The 23,759-nt window shown below is 40.6% G+C and overlaps 1 protein-coding gene across 3 annotated transcripts in view; it reads right to left on the bottom strand.

Moving 5' to 3' along the window:
* Nucleotides 1-23,759, bottom strand: part of FBXL7 (F-box and leucine rich repeat protein 7) — a 187,054-nt gene that overhangs the window by 8,343 nt on the left and 154,952 nt on the right. Inside the window, exon 1 of one of the 3 annotated variants that reach the window (XM_061449243.1) lies at nt 5,088-5,276. The exons of the other annotated variants lie outside the window; for them this stretch is intronic. Within the exon in view, the coding sequence (XP_061305227.1) occupies nt 5,088-5,172 (85 nt within the window). The 5' untranslated portion in view covers nt 5,173-5,276. Of the gene's footprint in view, nt 1-5,087; nt 5,277-23,759 lie in introns of those variants that run through there. 3 annotated transcript variants of the gene reach the window in all.

The raw sequence follows: 23,759 nt of genomic DNA, 5'->3' as shown, positions 1-23,759 counted from the left end.
TTCAGTTGGATTTGAAAAAATAAGCCCAGACCTGTCAGTATGGATCTCAACAGAAATTCTTTATGAGGGAAAGAACCGCACAGAGATGAATACAGGAACCACAATTATTGCCCAGTAGAATAACAGATATCATGAATGGAGTAAGATCAGTGGTTTTAGAGCACCAAGCTTTCCTCACATCACATCTTCTGCTCCCATTTCAGTGTTTAGGCATTTCAGAGAAGCGTGCAACGCCATCTCCTTAAGTAACACAGACCCTACAGCTCTGTGACTGTGACAGCAGAGATATGGGCTAAGCAAGGTAGAACCAGAAATGTATTCCAAAAAACTGGCCAAATCCGGGTTTAGGCAGAGTTTTAAAATTAAGTACATTTTACATGAATTAATCAGTGTATTACATATTAATTTCCTCATCAAGCTTATACTTAGCCCAGCATGGGCATGCACTGATCTCACTGGCTACTACAGTAGCAACCACAGGCCTGGATTTTCACAGTGTCTCTGTAAGGCAAAGAGGCACAATTGTCTAGCTGAAGAACCCAAGACACAAAGTCCAGCAGCTTGCCTAGGATCACATAGTTCAGTTGCAGAGAGATCAAGATCACCATCTTACACCGAAGGAAAAACCTACACTGCCCAGCTCCTTCCTTCTTCCTCTTCTGTATCTTGTTTTAATTAAACAGAAACTCAGTATGTAACAGGAAAAACATTTTCTTCAAGGCTTCTGAGTCTGTGCTATGACTATGTGGACCTAACGCAGGGACTTGTGTATTTTTGAGCAAGAACTGTATCTTAACACAGAGTGAGCTTTGCAGACACTCTGGTCCCCTTTGAGACTTCCTAGTACCCCCCTGGCAGCTATTGCAAATAGTTGCATCAAGGAGTGTTATTTGGAAATCATCTGGTATACTCCGGTATTTTAAAAATGAGATTTACAGCTGGGGAGAAGAAAACCAAACCACCATCAGCAGCCAGGCTCCTGCAGACAAGCACTGAATCCACACACCACTTAGACAGCAGTCCCCTAGATTAATTTTTGCAAGGGTTTACCATACACTTGACCTCCCTCACACTACCACCAAAGCCAATGACAGTGCTTGAAGATAAACATGTGCAGAAGATGTGGCAGACTTGGAGCCTTTGCTTTTTGCTCTTTTATTGAGATTTTAAGAAAAGGATGCTTCTAATGTAAAAAAAAAAAAGCAAAAACCAAAACCAAACCCCAAAATACAATTTTTTCAGCTGCAGGATGTATGTTCCACTACTAACATATATTTGGCATTTTGAGTTTCTCTCTTTTCCTTTTGTTTTTTCATTTGTACAGGGCTTTTCATTTGTTTGTTGTTCATTTTTTACACAAACCAACACAAAAAGGGAAAACATAATGATACAAATAAAACCCACAGAACTAACACTTGTTTCTACACCACAAAAAAGATGGAAATAAAGTAAAAAGGCTAAAAATTCATTTTTAACATCTGCTATAAATGATTTTTAGTACTATGGGAATGATTACCTCCTGTCACCATATTTTGAAAACATATATTTTTAGTCAGTTAGTTACTGTTGAAAACACCTAAAAATCTCTGCAGGGCTACATTCTTCCCTACTCTCCATTCCTACTCAAGTATAAATAAACATATAGTACTCCAAGATTCTCCCCACTCCCCTGTGATCAAAGCACCAAGCTAATACGGCTAATCTCCACTCCTTTTGGATCAAAAATGGCATTCCTTCATCGCTCCTGGGCACCCTGTGAATAATCAATACCTTAGACATTCTGGGAGTGTAATGAATTGCCAAAATGTGGTTTTTAAATTAGACCTAGAGCTAAAAAAGGTTTGACCTTCTGTTTTATTGGTATGCTTTGTGCTTGCTTCATGCTCTCTGAATTCTCTCATTAGTATAGCAGTTCCAGATGTGCATCCTGTATTTCCTTTACCTTCCGTACCGAAGGTGTGTCATGTGAAAATTGCTCCCTCCACCTTTGGGGCATGGACTTCCAGACAGGCACATACACATGCACGCACACACTCTGTCTGTCCACCCCAAAATATTTTGGAGAAAGACTGAAGTGTTGTCATTATGTTTGAACAAGAGGGTCGAAAGAGCATTACTGCTTTGCTGAGCCCATAATGCAACGTGCTGTCATGCAGGAATTTTGCTGGTAGCTCAGCTGAACTCTGTACAGAGGTATTCCCGCTTACTGTTCGGTGTACACCCCTAAGGGGAAAAGAAAAGCCAGCAGGTGAGTCCAGGAGCTTTTTGCCAGTAAAAACTTGGAAAGCTTTTTGCTAGCATTTAAAGCTTCAGCAAAACACTCGGCATGCTGTACATTTTCCAGGCTTTTCAAGTACCGCTGGGAGGGGCTTCCTGTAGCACTGTCTGAACCTCTGAGGGTTTCCTTCAGGTTTTGTTCTTCACCATTTCCTGAGTGCTAGCTAACAGGCTGAATCAGTCTGAGACAGGGCAACTTAATGATAGTATGAACTTAATAAACACAGCCCTGCAAGTGCAAATGAAGTTACTGACTGCAGTTCTCAATACACATTTTACACACACACACGCCCTATACAAACATTTCTTTTCTTGAAAAATCCCAGTTGTTTACAAGCCTGAAATGCAGCTTTACATGTTGGTGATGTTAGAAGGTAAAAAACTGATTACGAAGCAGCCCTTATACTTCCTATAACCTCTTCCACCCCTTTGTCTCCATGATTACCAATCTTTTGTGCAAGACACTTTCTACTAAAGCTATGCTTAGGCTCTGAAAATTGTTTGTTGATGTAAGAAAAAAATTCTTACCAATCTTTAAAGAAATCTCAAAAGATGCGTGCCAGAAAGAACCATAAAAGCTGACACAGAGGGGGAAAATGCACTGGAGGGAATTTTCTTATTCCATTAGGAATCTGGCTTATTTCAAAAGATTTTTCTTCCCCCCCCCCCCATTTGTTTTCCAGTTAATATATACATCTGGGAGAAAAGAGCCTTTAAATATATATCATTTAAGCTAAGATATAGTCTCTGTTCCTTCTGGCATTGACAACAATATGCAGTCTCTGATTTCAGAGCCATAGATGATGAGGTATTTTCATCATTTCACCAGCGATGCTCACTAACATGCGGCACTTCATGTCCAGACCCCAGCATGGACATTTTAAAAAATGATTGAACCATTTTCCATGCTTAAAGCATGACTCCATTCGACTACACCTTCCATTATGGTATTGCTGTTGTGCCTTTCTTAAAGCAAATCTATACTGAGCTCCTCAAGCTAACAAAATTAACATGAGAACCTGGGTGAACATCTATCAAACTTCATATTCTTATCTGACAACTAAAAAAGATCATAGAACCATAGAATCATAGAATCGTTAGGGTTGGAAAGGACCTTAAGATCATCTAGTTCCAACCCCCCTGCCATGGGCAGGAACACCTTACGCTAAATCATATCACCCAAGGCCTCATCCAACCTCGCCTTGAACACTGCCAGGGATGGAGCATTCACAACCTCCCTGGGCAACCCATTCCAGTGCCTCACCACCCTAACAGGAAAGAATTTCCTTCTTACATCCTGTTTAAGTTTTAACCCATTACCCCTTGTCCTATCACTACAGTCCCTAATGAAGAGTCCCTCTCCAGCATCCCTACAGGCCCCCTTCAGATACTGGAAGGCTGCTATGAGGTCTCCATGCAGCCTTCTCTTCTCCAGGCTGAACAGCACCAACTTTCTCAGCCTGTCTTCATGTGGGAGGTGCTCCAGTCCCCTGATCATCCTCGTGGCCCTCCTCTGGACTTGTTCCAACAGTTCCATGTCCTTTTTATGTTGAGGACACCAGAACTGCACACAATACTCCAGGTGAGGTCTCAGAAGAGCTGAGTAGAGGGGCAGGATCACCTCCTTCGACCTGCTGGTCACACTCCTTTTGATGCGGGCCAGGATACGGTTGGCTTTCTGGGCTGCAAGTGCACACTGAAGCTGGCTCATGTTCATTTCCTCATCAACCAACACCCCCAAGTCCTCCTCTGCAGGGCTGCTCTGAATCTCTTCTCTGCGTAGCCTGTAGCTGTGATCTGCGATCACCACTGAGGTATTTAGCAAAACTTAGGCAAGAATTAAACCAGACTATGTTCAGGCTCTGAAAAGTCAGTATAGCTTAGAAAAACAAAAAGCAATTGGCATTCTTGCCAAAACATTAGATAAAAAATAATGTGCGCAAGAAGCATTTACGCATAGTACAAGGATGTCACTTAACATCTCTTCAACAACAGTGCTGCATACTTATTACATATTTTTACTAAGTGCAATGTGAGTATAGGCTTCACATTTTTACCACAATACCATCAACTTCATTGCATGCCAAGGAAGTATTCCTTTTACAGAGACTGGGGAAAATGGGAGCCTAATGGCTGTAGCAGCTACAGTCTCTGATACAAAAGCGAAGAGAAGCAGCTGACAGTTTTATATAGGGGGAACAGTGCAGGGTGATTTAAGTAGACACTTATGAATTTGACGGACAGATGTCAGATATGGCTGTGTGCCCTTAAAGGAGATTAGGTAAAGGGGTTAGCTAGGACAGCAGGGTGGAACAGGACCATTTACTTTCTAAGGCCTTGGGCACAAAGTCTGAGAAAAAGTGATACCTACAAAAGAGCATCTTCTGCACCACAAACATGCTCAGGCATTTTTCTTAGGCTAAGTTACCCTTCTGACCTGAGTTCCTCTCAGCTCTGGGAGCCCCGGAGGAATCAGACAGCCCATAATAGCAAAGAGGCAGCTGAAACAAAACTCACAATGCAAACCTGCGCAGGGCTGCAGCTGGCAAGTACACCAGACAGAAAGGGTTGCTCAGCACAGATACCTACATGATTTTGCAGCCTGTTACAATCAAGAACATATAGAATGAGAAACTGAGTAGAATGAGCCTCTTGTCTCTCTCCAAGTACACCAAGTACACTTAAACCACCTCCGATGTGCATGTCTGCCCTGTTCTTCGTTTCCAGGGAAATTACTCAGCTCACTGAGGTTCCTGTTCCAGTGTTGTCACCATATCAAATTTCTAAGTTTTAACTCTTACCCAGCTCACACAAGAAGCTCTTTCTTGCCCCTCTCCTAGTGACTGCAAAAAATGAGAGGTCTCTACTGTTCCTGCAGGGATTTCTCACATGCATTTGCTCAAGCCTCAGCCCTTTCTTCCTTGTCCCATTACTAATATTCCCAGTTTCTCCTAGTTATTCCTTTAAATTTTCTCCAATCTGTGTTTATTTCTGTTAAAACACAATGCTCCAAACTGAGCACCACGCACCACCCCACCACACCAGCAGTGGATAAAGTGGAGTCCTTCGCACCTATGTTTCCTGGAAATCATGATGTCAACCTTCCAGAATTCAACAGTCTTGGAAGGATGATGATTTAATGTATTGCCTGGATTCCAACATGCCATACGGCTGCCTGGCCATTTATATTCTTCATCAACGTTTATATAAACCATTCGTCTTTCCCACACCTGTGTCTTGAGAGTCTGATATGTTTTCTCTCTCCTTAATCTTCTATTTTTTTCCAAGAGCATTTTGAGTTATGAACAACCTCTTCAAATTGTGCTCATTTTCAGTTTTTCAAATATACTGGAGGTCCAATGTCACAAGTTTTAACCCCTTCCTCTGTACACTAGTAGTTTTGTGCCTCAATTCAATTCAAACAAGTGGCTTCTGGAGAGGGATGGAAAGTCTAGCAACCTATTAACAAATAATGTAGTGTATCAGAGCAGATCCCTAGAGGGTCCTTCTTGAAACATCATCACAGTTGACAAATACTCAGAGATAACTATGCAACACACTATTTCCCTTCAGTGGCCACCTTATGACGATTTCATTTAGTCAGTATTTCACTTCTGGCTTGCTTCCGACACAGACATGAAAGAGTCTAAATAAACCTGAGATAACGCTACAGCTACTGTCTCCCAATCACTGGAAAATTTATTCCTACCAACACAGAAAATTAGATTGAAAAGTAAAGTAAAAGGAACAACAAAAAAACTTTTTCAAAGGCAGAAACTTATTTCTTATGCTGCGAGACCTTGTAGGTGTGCAACTCTCCTTTAGAGAGCAAAGATGTGCAACAAAGCTCGATTTTTCAGTGTAAGAATAAGCAGCCTTGGAGCTCATGAAGTAATCACATCCACATGCTCTTGGAAGGAATGGTTTCACAGAACTTAAAATAGCCTTTTATAGTTTTTAAAAACCTCCCATAGAATGTAATAACAAGCTGCACCTACTGTACAAGACCAGAGGCATTGTTACAAGACCATGTGGAAGAGGGATATGTTAACTTAAATTTGAAGCCATTTCATAGTAGTTTCTGTGTGACATTTTACACCTTGGATTATACTGGTGTAACTTCCCTGTGATGTTGAGCTCCAGTTTTCTTTACTCTATAAACTCCTTCACATACATTTGGAGACCTGATCTTGCATTCCTGGCATATTCACACTAGATACTTAAAGTCAAACAGCACTGCAAGTGAAGTAATTGCTATAGTATTATTAAGCAAATAATTCTTCCTTACAATGCATTTTTTAAAAGCTGAAGTTAATTTCCCTGCTACTGACTTTGTCCCCTGCCACTTGGCATGAATTAATTTTATCCCCATATTTTTGAACAGAGCTAAAAATACAAAGACTGGGGGGGGGGGGTAAGAAAAAAAGTATTCCACTTATTAGTTTATGAAGTCAAAGCATCTTAACTTTGCTTTTGGTACCACCGATGACACCAGCACATCACTTCTGAGAAGGTTTGTCAGTGCATCATTGCTGGGAAATTACACAGAGATAGATGGGATAGTGCATTTTTTCCACGTTCAGTAAACATCTAACCCAAAATGAATTCCATACACACTTAAGTACAAGTTCTTCTTAAACCCCTTCAGGACAGATCCTCTCCCAGCTCCCTGCAGTATGCCATGGAGCTCCTCCAGCTAAGCTCATTTATGTGTGCATTAGCAAGGAGTACAGCCCAGAAAGAGGAGCTCTGTGGAACAAACATGCTACTCCTGGAACCTAACATCCACAGGCCTGGGAACTGGGTGTTAGTTTTTGGATTTCATCCGCAACCTGAATGCTCAATAGGGGTTGCTTTTGGCACTTTAGGTGTCCTGCCAGAACATATTTGTTGCTTTAGTTTCACCTGAGAGTAACTTGGCTCATATACTTTGCGGTGGCAACTAAAACACAGCAAGCAGGGGCTAAAGGGAGAGTCAATTCCAAAGTGACCTTTGGACAATGAACAAAAATGCTAATATAGAGGAACCCATTGGTCATTGAAGAACCTCCTTTCCACCTCCTCCAAATCATAAGTTACCACTTCCCAGCCTAACCCATAGCACCCAGGGGAGAGACATCCTGTGCCCTGTTGGGTTCTCAGGACCAGATTATTAATTGACTGGACATATTACATGCCATTGTTTCCCATTTTCAGAATTGCCACCTGTGGAGATACAGTTCTTTGCTGTTCAATGACTTACTTTGAAATGTGCAAACCAAATGTGGTTAAAATGAAATAAGCATTTACAAGATGCTTATATATAAGCATTTTCTATATACTTGCACATAAAGGTTTAAGAAGACAAAAAAAAAAAAAGATAACAAGTTTGCTTTCAAGGTCATACTAAAAAGCTTGCCATCCTCTCCCTCCACCTGATAAGCTATAAAAAAGTCTTAATTAACCCAGTAACCCCATCTTCATCTTCATGAATACAAAAAACCTTCCCAATTCATCCAGAGAATAACCTGATTCAGTGAAACAGGCTTACAACTATATTCTATTTTCACTTTGAGTTACTCTGACAAACTCCAAGGTCAAAATCTTGTCAGGTATAACACTTTCATGCCTAACTAGGCAACATTTACATGTTCCACTTCTTTAGGTATTGATTTTCATTTTCAATTTAAACCCCACTTTACATAAATATAGATGAGCGCACATTGCTCAATACTGGTTCTCAAGTTATGCATAGATGGTCAGAGCCAGTTACTTAGAGTGACACTGAGCAGGAGCAAAAAGATCCTGCTGGCTTTGAATGATACGCTGACATGAAGTTTGCGCTGATGCAATTTATTTATCTTTACAACTTATATAGAAATCTGGAACAAATGCCTAATGGTTCCCAGCTTCAAAATGCAGAAATCCACCCAGCTGCTCCAATCAGGTGTAGCTGTTCCATGATTTCATCTCTCAAAAATGTAAGAATTTGGAATAAAAGATGTATCCATTTACATTATTATAAAACTTCAAGTTGCTGGACATAAATTTATGGGAGGAAAACAATCTCAAAATCCCCAGTTGCTCCTGTGGATCAAACCCAAGATGACCTGCAGAACCCTGAAATGTAGTTCCTGTAGATGTGTGTTGTTCTGAAAATAATATACAAAGCAGAGGAATGCATGCCTCTGGGGAAAGCCTACAATATAATCACTTTGCTGTGCAATCAAGATGACTTGCATCCAGGTGGTAGCAAATGCTACAGCAGACAAATAGTTCCCCCAAGGATGACTGTTCCCAGCATATTCACCAAAAGTGAATTATTAAGGTAAAAGAACATTGTTTTTCATCATCAACTACTGGCATTGTAAAAGTGCATAACTCTTAGATATGACTGACTTTGAAATTAACAAGGAATCCAGGATGTGACCTCCAAAACTGGAGACATAAATGGTAAGCAATAGGCTAAACAGAAGAACAAATAGTAACAAAAGATTTAAAGCCAAAGTCGTGCTCCTTTCTTAACACTAAAGTTTAGATGCTAAAGATTCATTAGATCAATTTAAGTTAGAATAGTCAAAATATCCTTCCTAAAAAGCCTTCAAGCTTTATAAAGATAGCTTTTGGTAATAATCTGGAGACAGCCCTCCAAATTATGGCACACAACTGTACACAGCACAAGAGGACTCTAGGTAAAAAACAAACAACAAACCCCCCAAAACTAGATGAGAAGGTAAACCCAATCCTAAATCAACTTAGTTCAGCCCAGCTCCTTGTGGATTGTCCTGTGAGATACCCACAAGTGCCCACCTGGTGTACCCAGCTGAGGAGTCATATATCAATGCAGATAATATATCCCTCTACCAGCTAATTTATCAGTAAGGGAGTGACAATAAAAGACCACCTAAAGCTGCTGCCAGTAGACAGGAGAGCACACCTTCTGTAAAAACCAATGCTTGCTCCAGGGTGAGAGAGGTGAGCTATTTTCAATAGTGTAGGAGAAATACCTCAGGGGGGTAAGAGTTCCAGGCTTTACAAATCAGCAGAAATGTTTACTCCCAGTCTAATGCTTTTGCAGACTAGAAGGGCCTCTATCATGAGCCTTGCCTCATCTTTAGAATGGCACCAGATTACAGAAAATCAGCAGAATTGTGTGTGTAACTGAAGGCTGACCTGCAACACCTGCTCCCGATCAGCTCAGATACATTTACACTTCAGTTTCCAAAGTTTATTTTCTTTCCCAGGAGTGAGATTCTTTCAAAAGCACCTGCTATCATTCTGGCAAGCATTCTCTCATTTTGTTGGTGAATAACTCATTTTTAAGGTTGCGTCCCTCCTCCCTTTTGACATGTGGCCAAACACAGAAAAAAAGCTGGTCTCTAGGTTTTTTTTTAAGGAAAGGTATAGAACTTCACTTAGTTCACAGTTTTACTTTTCTTACAAATACACAATGCCACCACTTCTCTTACAGACAAAGGAATAAAGTCAGCAAAGAGCTGGCCAAAGCCAGCTCCCCAACAAATGTCCTCTGGGACCTGGGTAAGAGCACACTCTGAAGAGGATAAAAGAAAAGAAAGGCAGGTCTCCAAAGCAGAACCCTAGGACACTAGCACAATCTAACTTACCCGACACCTCTCTAACAAAGATACATAAACCAAGGGGTTTTCATAATAAACACTTCACATCGTAAGAGCCCTGGAGTGACAGTCAGCAGACCCCTCTTCTGTTACAAAGACAAGCAATATCCATGCAACAACGCGCTGAGCAAGCACGTAGTGCTTATTCAGAACCACGAGGATTAGAATTTTGTTTATGGGAAATTCGGGAGTTAAGCTGGGAAAGAAACATGGCCACTGGCAGCTTTCTCTTGCTAGAAAATGTGACTGGCTCAGGCCCAATTGCACTATGTTACATGGATTCCTGACCATCAGTGTGAAACATCCCCAGACTCTGTCAAAACAGATGGTACTTACAACTGCAAAAGCAGTGCATTATCCACCCTCTGAAACCCAGCCCTGCTGTCTGAGGTCCCCCTTGCTGTGTCTGTGACTCGTGATGTATAAATTGCGGATTGCTATTTATATGCAATAGCATATGGTACTCTGACATTTAAGGAGTATCAGATGTACATAAATGCAAGTAAATCAAGAATTCAGCACTCTGTATTTATGGCAACTTCAATAACTTCCCAGTCTACTGAAAGCTACGACAAGTAATTGTCTCATCGTGCATAAAGTCTTAACTGACTGTAATTATTCTTTTTCATACATTGTGATTTTAATTTACTGAATTGAGATAAGCAAAATTATTCACCAATCGTTTTCATGTCATTTTGATTTCATTAAATCAAAATCAATACTCATAAAAAGAAAATGTGATATCCGAGTCTATACAATTGCTGAAAGAGTTATTATTCAAAGCAAGAACTCCAGTATTATCTAAATTATTCAGCCTTTTATTTTTCATGTTAACCTAATCTAACTATATTAAACACCATCACTGATTTCTAGCACTATATTCAATTTCAAATTTATTGTCAGATTTAATATCACTAGCTTATGGCGATATCTTGGGGAGTAGACTTCAAGACAGGACAGCAGCAGCATTTGGAATCAAGAAGTATTTGGGTCTTGACAAAAAAGAAAGGCCCTTTTCCTTACAAAGCCCAAGAAAAAAGTGAGTCTGGCAGGGCAATCTCATCAATGTATATATAAATACCTGAAGGGAGGCTGTAAAGATAATGGAGCCAGACTCTTCTCAGTGGTCCTTGTGGACACCAAGTTGAACAAAAGCCAGCAATGTGCCCTCACATTGGCCTTCACAGGCCAAGCACATCATCCTAGACTGCATTAGGAGGAAAGCTGTCAGCAAGTCCCCTCTGCTCAGCACTAGTGAGGCCACACCTGCTGTGCTGTATTCGGTTCTGGGCTTCCCAGTACAACAGAGACATGGACATAATGGATAGGAATGCCATAGTGGGGATCAAGGGATCGGAGCAGCTGATATACGAGAAGAGGCTGAGAGAGCTGGGGTTGATTATCCTGGAAAAGGCTCAGCGGGGATCTTATCGATATGTACAAATACCTGAAGGGAGGGTTTATCGAGATGGAGTTAGACTCTTCCCAGTGGTATCCAGTGAATGGTCAAGAGATAGTAGTTTCAAATTGAATACAGGAAATTCCCGTTTATACAAAGTGAGAGTGCTCAAGCACGAGATCAGATTGCCAGAGAGGTGTGAAGTCTCCATCCTTGAAGACAGTGTCCGGAACAATGTAATGTATTTGACCCTGTTTTGAGCCAGAGGCAGAACAATCTCCAGAGGTCCCTTCTTTCAATTCTCCTCCACATCCCCCCAGGAGTGGAGGTGGAGAAGAGCGGGAGTGAGGGAGTGGCTGCATGGTTCTGAGTTACCGGCTGGGCTTAAACCACAAAATAAACTCAACTATTCTGTGATTAGCAATTCAGTTGAACTCATCAAGCCTCTTCTTTTTGATGCTTTGCATAGAAGAACAAACTGTGCCTAATTAAAGAAAACTCTTGTGAAAATATCCTAATAAATGTATTAATTCACAGACTTCAAGAGAAGGGCTAAAGTCGTCTTGACCTGTGTAGCTGAAGATCAAAAAAGGGTATGCTAATACCCATTACCGCCAGTGTATGCAGGTAGAAGACAGAGGTATTGGAAAAGCTACTGTAATTGAGAAAGTCTAAAGAGCAGAGACTAAGAGAAAACATTGTAGTTGAAGGTTAAAAATTATTACAGTACACAGGTAGGTCAAGGCATAGGCTGCCAAGAGGGTGAGTTGGGATTGACATCTACTAGAGCTTTCTAGGAAGCAGTGAGATTATAAAACAAATACAACCCCCCCCCAAAACCCCCAAAAAGACCCAAGCCAAAACCAAAACAAAACAAAAAACACCAAAAACCACCACAACAACACAGACCAAAACAAGAGAGGAATTCATCTGTAAAGAAAATTCTGCTTTAAGCTGCTGCTTAGACAAGATGACCGAAGAACTTTCCCACTCTTCATCATCAGCCAGCCCTGATTTGTCAGCCATCTTTGCCTTCCTAAAACAAAGAAAGATTTTGCCAGGTGCATGAAAAATGAAGGATGGAATTACAGTGAGTAATCAATGTTTATTTTTATCAGGGAAGCTGTGCCACTCTTTTCCACCAGGTTGGAACAGATACATACGTTGTTGTGCTGAGAAGCAATGCCTTTGCTACAACTTTGCCAAGGTTGTTTCCGTATACACTTTTACAGATTTTGTACTCTTGATTCATAATATGCCGACTATTCATTTCGGAAGAAAAGAGGATGAAGTTCACAGCAGTGTACATGATCCACAATAACATTAAACCCTGCTCATGAGGGCTGATAAGACTGCTACGCTTCAGTAAAGAAAACTCCTCAAGATGCTCTCCTTTTTTCCTGTAATACAATGAACATCTTGGAACTTAAGTTTGAAAGACAGCATTTGCTTGCCTCAGTTCTGGAACTCCTGAGCAGCATACTCCATCAATAGTCTTCAGAAAAAGCCTCATTCTCTGCAGAATAGAGGCTGCAGATTTCTTGGTGGAATGTATTATATTAACCTTGGGGACAAGGACTACCTGACGTACTAGACTGGCACTGAAGTGCTAGTGAATTCACATGTGACTACATTCAGTTCAACTGATGCTTTTCCTTACAAGACCAATTTCAGAAGTTAGACTGTGACACAAAGCACACACAAAAGTTATGCTCTGTTAAGCCGCAAAGGGAGAAAAGCAGTCCCCAGTTGGTGTACTACTATTATATTTAAGCAGCAAAGTGATGACAAGGTTGTGTTTACAGGATGTGTGATGTAAATTAAGGTACATATAATGAGCCTTGGATTCTAGAAAAGGCATTTAATACTGTGCTACACTTCCACTAGGTACTGAAGTTTCAGGTGAACAAATTATAGTAATGACTTCATCTTCTCCTTCATAATTGCACAAGACTTCAAGTGAAATAGTAACAAAAGTAAAATTTATAAAAATGTATTTCTAGCATTTTTCAGTATAATTTGAAAACATGGAGCACAGGCAATAAAGAGAGATCACAAAGTCACATTTTAAAACTTCTAATGAGGCAGAAAAAATTTATATTAGGATATGTTTTAGAAACCCACAGTGACTTTATATTTCCCAGCTTACTGGATTTACAAGCAAAGAGGCCGAGTTTCATCTCAATGCTGAGTACTTCCTGGGATGTGCAGAGTACCAGTAGCTACCATAAGCTCAGAACAGTCAGTGTCTCACCCCACACTAAATCTGAAACACTTCTGTGTTGGTTCAGTCTTTCTGTTCTATTTGTGGCAAAGAGAACTTTCTAACATCAGTAATTCCCTGGAAAGTATTCCCCTCATTTCATTATACTGAGCTACACTCCACTCATACTGGATTCCTAACTATTTATAGCATGTGCCATGTATAGTAACATGACACTGTGAAAGTGTCAGAATGAGAAATGCTGAATTAAGAAGTGAAATGAGATTGCAAACACCAGGCCACTAAGCTACTACAATGTAGTTATAGCAACATATACTTATTCCTTCATTCTAATTCCATTTACAGAACACATGAGCTCAGGGAAATAATAAAAGTGATATTACATACAATTGTGAAAAATGCTTCTGTAACCCTCAGGGTGATTCAAGAACTAGTACAAAATGCTGAAGCTTTCACTATTTAATATCTTATCCAGTTTGGAAGACAGTGAAATCTGTTGCCAGTTCCTGACTAGCCTTTAGTTTGTGGGGATGGGTGTCTGCATCACAAGGCATCCCTCTTGTTCAGTTTAGACTGACTGTTTTGACACAGGACATGGTATGAAATGGAGGTGACAAAAGCATTGCTCCTTCTGAAGAAGGACATTTTCAACGGCAGGAGTGCACATGACAGCTTGTGTCTTACAGAGGTCTCTCTGCACTAGTACCAGAGGACTGAAGTCCTTCCATTTGAATCTCGGGAGTTAAACTCTCCCTAGGAGCATCTCCATACCATGTGAAATGACCCTTTTGTTCACTGCCTGCTGAAATGGGAGATCTCTACACCAACCTAGACATGGAAAACCAGCTATCAATGATCTCTCTCTCCACCAAGTTTCTTCACACGTGGCATTTGCAGTATTTGAATTCTGCCACTGCAGCATCAGGCTGTGATTTAATTGCATCTAACTCTAGCATGAAAATAGCTCATACCTTACAGAAAGGTGTCTGTTCCCAGCGTTTGCCTTAGCAGAGGGCAAGACTGATGGACAGACTGGACAGTTCATGTGTTCACAGTTATCCTGTATTGAACAAAACCTGGTCTTGACTATCCTTCCTCTTTAAGTAAAACACCTTATAAGGCTTCGAGTTTACTGAAATGAGGTAACAAACACATACATTGCTGAACTGATACTTGACTCACAAAGCTTTTATGTTGAACAGCCTCTGTTGATTTAGAAACCCCTATTTCAGAAACTCTGGAAAGAGAGAAGCCTATATTCCTAAGTGACCTGCTATGTTATAAAACAGCCAGAAACTACACAGTAAGTAAAGGCTTCAGAGAGACATGCCGTGCCTCCACCCATGAGGGCTGATCATTAGGTATGGACATCAGCTTTTCCTTCTCCTGAAACAAAGGTGGGATGTCTGCCTTGGGACTGAGCCATGGTTTTTACACACCCCAGGCAATCAGTCACTTCATTTTATATCTACAGCACTCACCAATGATGCTACTGAGTCTTCTTTACTGAGTATAATAAGTTTCATGCAAGTGCACATGTATCTGGGGAACAATTCAGGCAGAATAAGTTATTTTAGCTGAAACTACAGCTGGCAGAGCCTGCTCCTTTGGCAAATCGCTTAAGTCCTTGTAACACAACAAAGCTTCATCTCCCAGCAGCACATTGCAGCAAGCCTTTCTGTGAGCAGCTATTTGATCCTTGAAGGGAATTTAGATTTTTGTTTACAGAAAAGCTCCAAAATGTCAAGAACACAAAGCAATCTCATTACACTTGAACTACAATTAGCAGACTTGCTCTACACAAAGGTATGGATGAAGGTTACGCTTCTACAGCCTGTCTGTGCAGCATAAAATTACTGCTGATACCAAATTGAGATCTAGAAACACATCTTGGCAAATGGTCTGGGTAACACCACCTTTTAAGATAGGAATGTGGGTGGACCATCTGTGGTGTGCATGTGTAAATAAAATGCATAAAACCAGAGGATGCTTCCCAAAACTTATCCGGTTAAAAGGGAAGAAAATCATCACCCTCTAACCAGTCACCTTAAAGAGGAAAAAATCCTCAGTTAGATAAACTCACAGTCAGAGGCCATGAGCCACCTGCTTTCAGGCAGGCTGCTGCAGGCAGTGACCCACACTTCATGGGGTCCACGTGAGCTCATGGGTGCTGCCTCACCAGCTGCAAGGAGCAACATGAGGCCCCATGAGGTGAGAGCAGAACATGGATGCACCCCAGATGGGGCAGGGGGACACTGTAACCTACGTGTGCTGGTAGAGTGTGTGTGTTTCTGTGTACCTGTGAAAGAGATACTAGAACTTCTGGGGATTAGTTAAAGCTGTTTATCTGTAAGCATTTAACAACATTAATTCAGTGTTCAGGGTTGTGATTTATCTGTGACATTACTGGTACTGATCCCAAATGTGCAGTTTATTGACTACTGATTAATTTCATGTCACTGTTAAACTGCTTTGATCCTAATTTTGGTTTAAGCTACATGAACTGAATACTACTCCACATGAACTAACACATACATGGCTGTGATTTATCATTCGCTGCTGTTTATTTCTGTTATACTCCTAAGGATGAGGAAATTGATTTATAGCAGGTGTCAACAAGAGTTTCAAAATAAAGCTAGGGATTAAAGTGCTGTTTAACCAGCTGCAACACGCCATTGCTTAGAAAAGGTGGGGACAAACCCCAAAAACACTGCGGATTTGCAGAGCACCAGTAGCACTGCATAGCGGAGCAACAGGGAGATACTGAACACCTGCACTGAGGAATCATGTTCTGCCTTGGCAAGGACTGCAGCTGATTCAGACTCTGGTTCTCCAGCAGGGAATCACAACTTTAGTATAATCTAATTAACTCTCCATACATATATGTGTATTATTTCCATATATAGCTATATTTGGCTATGTCCATAGGCAGATTACTATAATTACATGTGGCTAGAAATGAAATGGCGGCTCTGAACATTTTCACTTAGTATGGAAAATACTGGAAACTACAGAAATGCTATGACTGAATGAAAAGCTTACATTTCATTTATAAAAGTGTGTGCCAGGGAAAACTTAATAATACACACCTAATATCATTTGGGAACCAAATTTAATACAATTAGAGGAATTATTTAAAACGTTTCTTCTAGGAAAAGGTGTCAAATTCCTCATGAAGATATTTTAATCACACAATTAAAACAGATTTTTACTCTATTAGCTTTCTCCCCTTATTATTTTTTGCCTTAAATTATTTAAGATCAGGAGCTGACATGCTAAAATAGATGAGTTTCTTTGAAGAATTATATATATATGGCACACCACTTCTTAGGCTGAGCTAAATTTAGCTTATTATGCTAAAATTAATTAAAATTAATTAGTTAAGCCACAGAATATTCTTCTGACAAGTATTTGGTATAACTTTACAATAAGGGACACTTACACAGGTTTCACCTGCTATGTTTAAAACTAAGACACTTTGTGATGTTGTTGCTCAGAAAACAGATGGATGTGACCTGTAAAACTTCCAGACATTCCAAGCTACTGAAATACTATAACTGTAAACATACTCCACAAGGAAAACAGCTTCCAGTGTAAGTCCAGTACATCCTGTAACTCAGGCAGGCAATGCCCCTTCTCACTTTTCTGGAAGTAATGTTACTTGAAACTGTGCTAACCTATGAGAGGCAAGACTACACTATAGTCTTTTCCAGGCTCCACCACATCTTTTAACTGAATTCTCCCTTATTAAACATGTCTCCCCATTCAGCAGAGTGGCACAAGCACAGATGTGATAAACCCTGAGAATGATTTTGGGTTGTATCTGGTCTTCAGGTGAGCTCCAGAGCAACCAGACAGGTGATGCAGCCTGGGGATGCACTAATGCAGGACCAGAACTCCCAACTGTGGGAAACGCAGAGCCAGGGGTGGCTGCAGCTGTGGGACACATGCAGCAGAAGTGGGACACATTCCCAAATTATGGGAAGCATAGTGGTTTCAGAGGATACCACGTGCACTGAGCTGGCTTCAGCATGGCGGTGTAGAAGTGCTGCAGTTTCACTCATTTCCCTTTTGCGTGCTCTCTGTTAAAAGCCATAACTCCACTGCACAATCTGATGTAAAAAATGTCATACAGATAATGATGAGTGGAGCCAGAGGATGAAGCCAGACGTTTATTCTTAAGCTTCAACCAATATAAACCGCATTAGGAAATTCAGTTTATACTTAATTGCGTCTTTTAAAATAAGCTGTTATAACTATTGCACTAACCTACAGTGAATTCAGATGCTGTTGGATGTCTTGGCAACCTTGATATAAATTAATTTTCTGCTTATTTCAAAGCTGTATCCAAAAGAAACACTGCATCAAACGTATTTTTAAGACTTTGGCCAGCATGTGCTTTGACATCTAGGCATTTTTTACAAGTTAGAGTGGTTGTGAAGCTTAAGCCACAGACCTGATGCTGCTGCATCTGACAGATTGACCACTTGAAGAAAATGAGTTCCCTGTCTTCTGACAACTGAACAGAACATCTCAGCTGCTTGACTTCATGCTCCTTACACGTACACTTGCATTCTTGCATCAACCTAAATTACACCAGTTATCCATGAGCATGCCACTGTATTAACTGCCCCTGCATTCCCCAGCACATCATTGGCAGCTTACTTCTATCACATCGAATAATGATTTAGCAGCCTGAAAAGCAGCTCTCAGATGGTAAGCACAGTCTCGTTGCAGAAGAGATCTGTTTACTCGCAATTGCACATTCTGGTACCAGTGTGTTAAAGTCAAATGAGGTTCACAAAGCTGCAGGAAAATTTCTTTCCTCACGGGAGTATTATAGGTTGGCATGACCACATGGTGCTACCAACCTGACTGTTAGATATCCCACGAGGATGATGCAGAATACGACATACTGGACACTACAGTAAGCAACGTACCTAATAGTTGTGCTCACACCTGCATCTTTCTCTGTCCTGAGATCCCTCTAATACTCTGAGCATTCAGATATAGCTGCTGAAATGCAATCCGTTGGTCCCCAGCACTAGTAGTAAAAAACATGCCGCCAGAGGCAGGCATAACTTGTCCACCATCACAAGCAGCAGCTGCAGAAGATGAAATCTGAATATGCAGATAAAAAGTGTTCTAGTTTAAAGAAATTAAAAAAAAAAAAAAAAGAAGAAAAAGAAAAAACAGGCAGATTGCAGGTAACATCACGTTCTCAAACTTCTCAAACACCTCAAGAGATGCTAGCAGACTTGAAACACAATTTTCTGGGCACACCACTATGCAGTTTGGAATCACAGGCATCTTGCAAGCAACTCTGAAAAAACTAGCAACCGTAGGGTTCATTATTTGAAATAGTTTCAGTTTTCAGGTCAAGTTTTGTTTGCCTGTATGACGGAACACATCCAAGCTGAGACATGCTATGAAGATTCTGCTATTAAATAGATAATCACAACAAAAGTCTGTCCAAGAGGGAGACTGCTTAACATTCACTCATTAACTGTTTTGTAATCTTATCAAGGAAGACTTGATGTCACTTTAAAAAAGCTCCAACAAAACAAAAGAGAAATTGAAACAGGTAAGTTAACCAGCCTCCCTTAAAACATGGAGTTACCTACTGTCAGAGGCCTGTGCCGAGGATGAAGTTAAAGCTTTTACCACCACTACCATTTGGCCAATATATGACACATTTTAGTTTTCCAACTACTGGATAGGTAAGATTTAAGCTTTGTGCATGAGCCTTCCACATACAAACCCTAACATAACCCATTCACACCACAACAGAGATTTGTCTTCTACGGGATGGTCAGTTTGTGCCTCTAACTTCCCTCAGGCACAGCACCCTCAGTCTGCTATGAGCCTATTTGTTTGTGCCTCTATCAGCACACACAGCACAGTGCTACTCACAAGGAAACTTGGCAGAGGCTCACAAAATACACAACTTAACAATCAAGGGCCTTGTTGAGCTGGACCTTTTATTGAACACAACTCCAGCCCTTGTCTCCCCTCTCTGTTTATAAGGCTTACCAAGTATATAAACTATTGCTCTTAAATTATGAGGACCCACATTTACGAAAGCAATTACCCTTTGTTTGTTTAGAAAGGCTATTTGTCTTTCTCCTGTCTTTTAAATGCCTCCCTAACTTCTTTGTCCAAAACAAAGCAAAATGTTTGGATTTTTATTTGAGGGTGGGCTCCATCTGAGGCTCATTTAATGAGAGGAAATCTCTGCTATAACTATTGGACAGGGGGAGGAGCAGGAGGAAGAGATCAAGTCTTGACACAGTTCAAATGAAAGCTGGGCAAGGAAATTGTTTGGAGGAATAGATAAAAGTTTTTGGTTATATACCTCCAGAAAATTCATCACAAAGTTGGGCTGGTTTTTCTTCCAAAAAAATTGCAACATCACAGTACACATCAGTTAATGAGCGCCTCCCTGTCACTGTGTACTAAGGCAGCGTAGGGTTTAAATACTTTACTGGCCCTTATGCAGTCTGTTCAGATGAGATGGAACGTAAAAACTCACTGCTGGGGGGTTAAAAAGACCATGCTATCCCTAGAGAATGGATTAAATTATAACTTTGAAAAGAACAAGATATATCTTTGTAACATTGCTTTATTCAGAACTAATACTGCCAACATAAAACACATCTGAGGTCTGCAAGCAAACACACTTGGCTGTCTGACTCCACTTTCCAGTGAGTTGTCAAGTACCAAACATAGATGGATTTCCTTTAATGGCTTCAGAAAAATGATCTTGCATATCAGTTCTGTCATTCCTGCAATTCCAACAAGACTTTAAGACCTGAACAGTCCTGCTGCCTGCAGCCAATTGGCTATTTACCATGAGGACTGCTGTTCTTCCTTCCTCTCCAGAATTTGCATCACACACCCTCTGTTACACAAGGCAACACCCAGACCGAGCTTTTGAAATCATCTATTAATGAAAAGAAAGCTTAGTTGCCTGGAAAGCCACAGCAGCTGTATGGAAAGGAAACAGAAAAGTGACGTAGCTCCCCCTCTCCTCAGCCACATGCCTCCACACTGGCAGTTATGACTGAAACTGTGCCTTAATAGGGGGTGCCCTGGGTCAGAGAAACTCTCCATCATACTTGAAGTATGAAACTCCACAGTGGTCCCTCTGAAAGAAGAGAATGGGACTGACCTAGAGTAGCTGACCTTTATCCTGGGGGTAAAGTGCTGCTGAACTGTGTCAACAAAAGGGAACACAGTGCTGGTGGATGCAAGGAAAGCCTTTTGATGGGCTGAGGCATTGCACAACCACCAGTCACTGGAGCGCAGAACAGAAATGCAGCATGGAAAAAGCCTTCCAGGAAAGTGGCAGCTGTTTTGTTCAACAAAGCCTCTTGAGAACATACTTCAGAAGTGAAAAGCATTTTGTAAATTAGGGAATTCTTAATTATACGACAGGGAAAACTCACTCCTTTGAGTAAAGTTCAGTGGTTGCTTTGCTGTCCATGCATCAGTCACCCACCACCTCGGAGACCTTTATTCATTAAAATGCAAAGTTTTGATGTAGAAAGAGAAAAGCACCGCTCACTCACAGGCTGAAAATGCATTTTGCTCTTTGTAAGCCAAGATCACCGACACTCCCTAATATGGTTCCCATGTCCAAATAGGATTAGCAGACATCCTGTAGGGGAACTTCATGACACTTGTCAAGTTACAGTAAAGGAACTTATCTTTCATGATGCATTACAGTCTCAACAAGGCATCTCTGAAATAAAATCACAAATTCCTCTTCTTGTAGAACCTGCTTTCAAGGTTAAGTAAATACAGCCGTCTTTTGTAGAAATACAAAGTATTACAGAATCATAGAACCGTTTAGGTTGGAAAAGATCTTTCGGGTCCTCAAGTCCAAATGTTAACCCAACACTACCAAGGGCACCACTAAACCATGTCCCTAAATGCCACACCTACGCGTCTTTTCAAACCCTCCAGGGCTGGTCATTCCACCACTTCCCTGGGCAGCCTGTTCCAATGCCTGACCACTTTCTCGGTGAAGAAATTTTTCCTAGTATCCACACTAAACCTCCCTTGGTGCAGCTTGAGGCTGTTACCTCTTGCTCTATCGCTTGCTATTTGGCAGATGAGACTGACCCCCACCTAACTACAGCCTCCTTTCAGGTAGCTGTAGAGAATGGTAAGGTCTCCCTGAGCCTCTTTTTCTCCAGGCTAAACAACCCCCGTTCCCTTGGCCACTCCTCGTGGACTTGTTCTCTTAATTAATCATGAAAAACATAAAGATGAGATCATACAAGAGCTAAATGCCATTCTACTTTCCAGAAGCAACCTTTCTACTCCCCAATCCTCTACTTTTTTTTCTTTTATACCATCAACAACTGTTTTTTATAAAGTAACTTTACGCCATGTCCTAAATATGAATTTTATAGAAAGCTTTTGCTGTAAAAGAGTTGTCTGGTTTGATTAATAGCCATCTTGAACAGGAAATACTTGTATAATGTTGAATACATCTTGGACACAGATCTGGCTCACAGTAGGTCTTTTGTGCTGCAGAGACTAACCTGGAACTGTTCCCACTGATACTGCTCTAAACAATCCTGCTGAACTGCAGAGTATGGATACCAGCATCTCCTTCTGCTGAACCCAGGACAACGTTTTAACCTATCCAGCTGGAAAGGGGAATTTACTGAAGTTCCATCAGCTACAGACAAAAGCAAGAAGCTGCCGAGTTACTGAGCTGTATAAACTGGCCTTTCAGTCAGAAAACCTCTCACCCCATCACACAGCTCAGAGGGCCAAAATACAGACAATCTAGGGTACTTGTGGGCCGGCAAACAAAATGTCTGCAGATGGCAACCTCAACCAAAAAGAAAAGTACTAAAAGTGGATATAGTCCACTTGAGTTTCCAGGAGATGGCTCTATTAATGTCTACCTGGAAGGTCCTGAAATAAAAGGACAGTCAAAAAGAAAAGTGGGAAGATCTCAAAGATGATTTATTTACAAGAAAAGGAAACAAAGTAAAAGTTACCAGTTGCTTCTTATATGGACATTCTGGACATTAAAAGAAGGATCCTGACAGTTTAATATGTTCATAAGTAATCTAGAAAATGTGGTTAATAGGAAAAAAATGAATATGATTGTTGATACATTAAACTCTTCAAGTAGGTAAAGATGAGAGCTTACTCCAAAGAACTGCAGAAAAGTCTTAATCACACTCTGTTAGCTGGACATTACATTGTCATATAATTTAATTTAGATATGAATGAAATTCGTTTGGATAACTTTCAGGCATGCACACATAAATAGACAATTTTCCATACAAGTGAAGTAGTTTGAGCTGACCATTACTATTGAGGAGTAAGAACTTTGGATTGCAGTAGACAGTTACACACTGTAATTCCAAACAAATATCATCTCAAACAAACAAATAAACAAAATAAAGCAAAACCAAAACTCTCAGGAAGGAACAAAGAACAGGAAAAAACAATCATCATCACAGAGCAAGTCAAGTATGGTGTGCAGTCCTGGTCCTCTCCTCTCAAAACACTTCAGTATAAGCAGAAGCAGGCCAGAGGAGGACGCTGAGAACAAGCAAAAATAAGGAACAGCTTTTGCTTGAAAAAGAACTAAACATTTTTCAGTTGGAAAAAGAGACAATTGAAAAAGAATATGATGAACATCTTTACAGTCACAAGGGGCACTAAAAAGTTATTCTCTTGCACTAGAGAGTAAAGGAGACAAATCAAACTAACTATTGACAGGTTCAAAACAAATGGATGTGAGACGGTAACTATCTCTGGTTGGTGGATGGCAGCATTTGCAGAGCAAGACCTACCATCTCTCCTCCTACCCTCTTCAGAATGCTTATACTTCTTGCTCCACTCCACCACTGCTTTAAATCTCACTCCTTCCTCTCCCACGTGGCTTTTTAAATCCTGTAAGAATGTCATATAAGCACTTCTAATAAATATAGAATGGAAAACACATTATACTGCAAAGTGTTAAGAGTTGCTGCCTCTTCAATACAGAGTATTGCAAACATGATTAAAACTGGTGAGTGTTCTCAAGCCCTAAGGCTGACTGGAAGGTGCAACTAAATGTCCCTTTTTATAAGAACAGCTGGAGCCAAATGGTTGTGAAAAACTGTTGAAGGCCATAAGTCAAGAAAGTAAGCTGTGAACTGGGTCAAGAAAAGGTTAAGTTGTAAACAGGCAATCTGGCACTGAGGACTAAAAAATTAATGTGCAGTCA

Source organism: Pezoporus flaviventris, unplaced genomic scaffold, assembly GCF_033815535.1.
Source record: "Pezoporus flaviventris isolate CSIRO_AGI_PZ_B2104156 unplaced genomic scaffold, CSIRO_AGI_Pfla_v1 ptg000007l, whole genome shotgun sequence".
NCBI classification, from domain to species: domain Eukaryota; kingdom Metazoa; phylum Chordata; class Aves; order Psittaciformes; family Psittacidae; genus Pezoporus; species Pezoporus flaviventris.
The sequence above is the reverse complement of the archived record's forward strand: the minus strand, read 5'-3'. Positions and strand labels throughout refer to the sequence as shown.